We start from the raw sequence: 5,753 nt of genomic DNA, 5'->3' as shown, positions 1-5,753 counted from the left end.
CCCCCCCCCCCCCGCGTCATGTTTTTGTTGCTAGGCTTGAAATCTATAGAAAAAGGAAATAGTCCATTGAATTTAGCCCTGGGGCATGGCTTAATTCTTATTCAGAAACCATTTAGGAATGAAAGACAATGTTGACTCTTTATGAGATTTGAACTCAGAACAGTAAAGAAATATTAGTAAATCCTGCAAAGGCATCGGGTATTTAGTTTTAACATTATTATTTTACTATCCTACTTTCGGACTTGGCTTACCAGAGATTGTACCCATATTTTCATCAGTAAAAATATTGCACATCTGCTTTCAGAGATAATATACCAATGATGGCATTCACCTTTAGTTTATTATCGACAACACAGTCAAGACCTTGCTAAAGCATTGCCTTTAACACTTAAGTGGATGGTTTCCCAGAGCTTTTCCATGTGGTGTATGAGATATAATTTTGTGTAATATAATTTGGCCTGAAGTTATTTTTGAAACTGAACCAGGGGTGTGCTGTATAATTTAAAAGTAAATAAAAATTCAATTTTTAAAAATTTCTTTTCTGTTTTAGGATAATTATACGGCAACTGTTGGAAGCTGTTGACTTTGTTCATGAAAAAAATATCGTCCACAGAGATCTGAAGGTAAGTATCTCAATATTTACCTTATTTATAATTTTAGTGGCAGTGAATTTAAGGTGCTGAGTTACGGATCACTGTATCTTATCATAGAGCTCCGTCCCCTGTACAAGGTACATAACTCTGCTCACTCCACATAACTCTTCTCGTTCCACACAACTCTGCTCGCTCCAATTTATCTGACTAAAGCAAAGCACTAGTTGTATCACTGCTTCACCGATGAGTGGTTTGTATTAAGAATAGTATCCACCTGTTTTATACCAATGCATATAACATGCTTTCAAACAAAGGAAGTTTCTATGTAGTTGTATCTTCTAGAAATGCTAGTCGAATCCTCTTCACATCACAACCTACTATCTTAAAAAAAGTCAGGACTCATGGCTATGGTCAAGGATGGAAGATATTTGATCATGTGTCCATATGTTTACGTGATCAGGACTGACTTGGGGGTTAAGCAATAACAACAACAATATCCTACCCAAGCATGTATAGTAATATAAATGTAAGGCAGTTTTTAAAATGGAATTTTCATTTTGATTATTTCCAACTTCCTATTTATTTTACAGCCAGAGAATATTCTTCTGGATGATAACATGAACGTGAAACTCACAGATTTTGGATTGGCCACTTTTCTTACTGATAATCAAGAACTTACTGGTTAGTAATTCCTAGATCACTTTCAGCCTCTTTTTTTCCCCCCCTCTTTGTTTTTCTCTTTCTCTGTCTGTCTATCTGCTTGTTGCCTCTTCTCCTGGTCTCTCTCTCCCTCCCTCTGTATTTCTCTGTGTATTTCTTTTTTGATTTATTTTTGTGTGTGTATACACACACACACACACTCACACACGTGCAGCTCTAGTAATGTAAACATTATCAGTTGTATGTGGTATATGTGGCTTGTTTAAATGCTCATTTGCTGTGGAATAGCGTCCAGGGAAAGCTCCCTACACAATGCCTAGTGTTGAAGAACACACACACACACACACATTAATATAACTCTCTTTTTGTCTGTCTTTCTCTCTCTCTTATACCTTCTCTCAGCCTCCCACTCTTTATCTATTGTTCTATCTATTCATTTAACTAATGAAAAAATAGATACAATGTTGCAAAAGATATAAAATCGAAGCTGTAACTAATTTTCATTGCTTGTCATTTAGAAATAAAGTCTGGTGTGTTTGACATAAGACTTAAAATTTGTAGGAGAGACAAAATGAGATGTTGTGAAGTTATGCCTTTCTCCAAGAGCATTACTGACTTCATGAATAGAAATCATGGAAACATCCCCAAGTGGAGTTTTACCAGTCTTATCTTCTGCGACAGTGGAAAGACATAATTGCTGCTCAAACAAGAAAATATCACATCTCACCTGCTCAACTAAAGAAGAACAATGCACACATAGAACTCTTGCAGTCACTTCAAATCTCAACCTTACCATTAACAAGGATTTCTCCTGGCAAACACATACCATCAACATACAGCAAAGGCAGCATCCTTCCTTTTCTGTTCTACAACAATTACTAACCTTTTACAAAGCTCAGGTGAGATTCACACTGAGCTTTGTAAAAGGTTAGTAAATGCTCTCACATATTGCATGGTGCTACTGTAATGCACATGGTGCATTCTAGGCTACATCCAGAGGAAGACCATTTGATTGATTGGTATGAAGTCACTCAGAAACACTCCAACATGTGGCCCACATATGGTGCTGTCTCTTCTCCCTATCATTTGTACCACTACTACACTAGTGTCTACTTCTCAAAAGTAACTGGTCTTATATCACCACTACTCAGGACCACTGGTACTCCCACCTCACTTATTTCTCCTCTTGTCATCCATGTTATGTCTCACCCCAGCCGTCACACTAACCACTGCTCCCTGTTTTCCCCCTCCAGATCACTGGACCTCTAGCATTGTCTTCCAAACTTGTGCTTTCCTGTATCTGTCAATTTGCAACTGTTTGAAAGGAGTGCTAATGAAACCAATCTCATCAGTCTTACCAATACTGTAGATACAGCCTGTTTTCCCAGCTCACATCAGTAAATAAAAGAAAAATTAATAAGAAATGGATCCAATCAGGAATTGAAACTTGACTCAACTCACCTCATCAGTTACTCGTCTTCACTTTAAGATACTTCAATGCGCCTACATGGGAAGAATACTTATGTTAAACAATTCAATTTTGTTTAAAAAAGAAAAGAGAATTTATTCAGCGAGTTTCCCTTTTTTTATTTCCTATGACCTTTGCATACAAACTCTGACCTTTTTTTTTTCTTTTTCTTTTCACAGAACTATGTGGAACCCCTGGATATCTAGCTCCAGAAGTCCTTCAGGTTTCAATGAACGAATTAGCACCTGGTTATAGAGAAGAGGTTGATATGTAAGCATTTTCAGTATTTATGTTTTGTATGTGTTTGAGTGCAAGCATATTTGTGTGTGTGTGTGTGTGCACGTATGTGTTCTTAGAAGAAAAAAAGCTAAATGAAAATGTACTGTATTCCTTGTGGGTTGTTTTGGAGGCATACCAAAGATTTTGTCTTCAGGCAGTGTCAGGACAAGTTTGTATAGTAGTACATGCCTTTCCAGACTAGTCAAGAAGTCAAAAGTTTAAATCTTCATAGTTACTAATTATCCATTAAAGTACATTAAGATACTCTGCTGGTCTTATTTTTCATTTGATTTGTTAGAATTAGGAAAAGCAAGAGAATAACAGTTGTAAAAACTCTTTTTAAAATCCATTTCTTGATTGTCTTGGCAACTATTAGTATTCCCAAGGAGTAACACATTACAAGAGAGTAACAGGCTACAAAGGGGCTACTGAAAAGTTCCTAGCTTTAAGGGTATCGTGAAAAGCCTGGTTGGAGGCCCAACCTTCTGATTTCTTTCACAAGGCTTAGAAAAACTGAAGGACCACTGCAGTAAGCATATGAATCTGAGAGGCGAATATGTTGAATAAAATCATAATTAACAGATCCTCCTGTATTTTCTTTTACCCAAAGGCAAGAACTTTTCAGCACCCTCTCATATAGGGAAGTATAACTCTAAAAAAAGGAGTAATGCACTAGAAAGGAGTGACATACAAGAGAATAAAAGATTACAAGAGAGTAACATACAGCAAAGAAGTACACAGTACATGAGGGTATACATGAGGGCAACACATTGCAAAGGGGTAACACATTATTAGGGAGTAACACACTATTGAGGAGTAATACTAAAAGGAGTAACATACTACAAGAGAGTAATACACTGGAAGGGATTAACACATTAACAAAAGAGTAAAATGTACAAAAGTGTAAAATGGACTACCATTATTCTATTTATATTGAATTATCCATAAACATAGCCATGTATCTCCTCTACACCAAGATACCTGTTCCTGTCCTTCTTTCCTATTAGTCTTTCTACACCTGGCACACTGCCCCTCTTTCAATACTGCACCCATGCTCTGTGAAGGGGTCATGTCTTGTGTGTTACCTGCTGACCCTCACTAATGCTTTTTGCCATGAACAAAGACACCCAGCATATTCTGTAAAGTGGTTGGTATTATGAAGAGAAATCCAGCCATAGAACCCTTGCCAAAGCAGAAAGACCAACACAGCCCTCAGGCTTTCAGATCCTGTTGAACCATCCAACCCATGCCAGCATGAAACATGAATGTTAAATGATGGTAATGATGATTATTTTAAATACTGACTGTGTTTTTTTTTTTTTTTATATATAATTTTCTGGATACAAGGCTGCCATTTAGAGAGAAAGAAATGAATAAATGACATTGTGATTTATTAATGTTTATCAGTATAAAGGGTGTGAATTCTTTAACTGGGAGTCAGAACAACTGCATGGGCTCAACCTTTTGGTATTTTACTGCCTATTTACTCTGTTGATTAATGTTAATGATTTATTGCAATAGGGCAGAGAAATAGGATGTATTGTTAAACCAATGTTTGTTAGCAACAGTAAAGTGGGTATTGTTGAGTGATGAAGCAGTTTGTTTTACAATTATGAGGTCTTTGATTTGAATAGATCCCACTATACAGCTTGCAATTTTTATCATAGAGTTGGGTAAAGCTAAGCCTTTTGGGAAGATGGAAACTGTGTGGAAGCTTGTTGGAGGGATTGTATCTATATTTCAAAGTCCAACCTTATCACGTACTGTGATATATTGCTTTGGCCTGAGAATCATGTATGTGGAATGCTTAGCCACTTACATGTTAGTTTATTGAGTCTTCAGTTGATTGACCAACTGAATGCTTATTACTGAGATGGAGGAAGAGTCTCCACCTCCATCAAATGAAGTGAATCCTGGATCTGGTTTATTAAAGCACTTATATAGCTTCTTAAAGTATTTTAACCCTTTCACAGTCAGAATACACTCTCCAATGTAATGATTATCTATTCACATTGTTTTGAATTAATTATGCATTGTCTTATAGTTTTGAGATTTCAATGATGTGATTTCTTCATTTGTTTCAGCTATTAGACTGCAGCCATGCTGGGGCACCACCTTGAATGTTTATTTTCATTATGACATTGAAGAGATGTGAAAGGTCAGATCTGGCTGGTTTGAATGTAAATCAGGTAGAATATTTCAGTTAGATATGGCCAGTTTAAATGCTAAAGAGTTAATCTTGTAATGTATGTAGTGTGTGAGCACCCTTGAGTGATGTTAACTTCCTAGCAACTGGTATCTATGATGCCAGTTTGATTTTTTACCGATAGGTAATAAATAACCTAAGGAGGAACCAGTTACATCAGGCTGAATTACTGAACGACCACAAAGATGGATGGAGCTTGCAGCTCATTCATCAAAAAAGTTAGAGAATATTTGTGTATAAGTTAGTTATAGAAGTTCTCTATTATCACCTCTTCCATAACTCTAATTGCTGTGTTGATTTTACTAATTCTAATGTTGTTACGTATTTATCCAAACAGGTGGGCTGTCGGAGTCATCATGTATACGCTGTAAGTAAATCTTTCTCCTGTAAACACTTTCTTTACTTTTTTATATTTCTTTTATTTCAATTAGGAACCAAACTTTGGGCATAGATTCTATTTGATAGAAGTTAGCCAATAGTATATATATATATATATATATATATATATATATATATATATATATTGTATATTTATATATATATATTG

At 35.9% G+C, this 5,753-nt stretch overlaps 1 protein-coding gene across 3 annotated transcripts in view; it reads left to right on the top strand.

Moving 5' to 3' along the window:
- LOC106871486 (phosphorylase b kinase gamma catalytic chain, skeletal muscle/heart isoform) overlaps nucleotides 1–5,753 on the top strand; it is an 83,985-nt gene that overhangs the window by 60,914 nt on the left and 17,318 nt on the right. For all 3 annotated transcript variants that reach the window (XM_014917967.2, XM_014917966.2, XM_014917968.2), the window contains exons 6-9: nucleotides 551–623; nucleotides 1,184–1,274; nucleotides 2,901–2,991; nucleotides 5,544–5,573. In XM_014917967.2, the coding sequence (XP_014773453.1) occupies nucleotides 551–623; nucleotides 1,184–1,274; nucleotides 2,901–2,991; nucleotides 5,544–5,573 (285 nt within the window). The remainder of the gene's footprint in view (nucleotides 1–550; nucleotides 624–1,183; nucleotides 1,275–2,900; nucleotides 2,992–5,543; nucleotides 5,574–5,753) is intronic.

This window comes from Octopus bimaculoides, chromosome 6 (assembly GCF_001194135.2).
Source record: "Octopus bimaculoides isolate UCB-OBI-ISO-001 chromosome 6, ASM119413v2, whole genome shotgun sequence".
NCBI classification, from domain to species: Eukaryota; Metazoa; Mollusca; class Cephalopoda; order Octopoda; family Octopodidae; genus Octopus; species Octopus bimaculoides.
The sequence above is the reverse complement of the archived record's forward strand: the minus strand, read 5'-3'. Positions and strand labels throughout refer to the sequence as shown.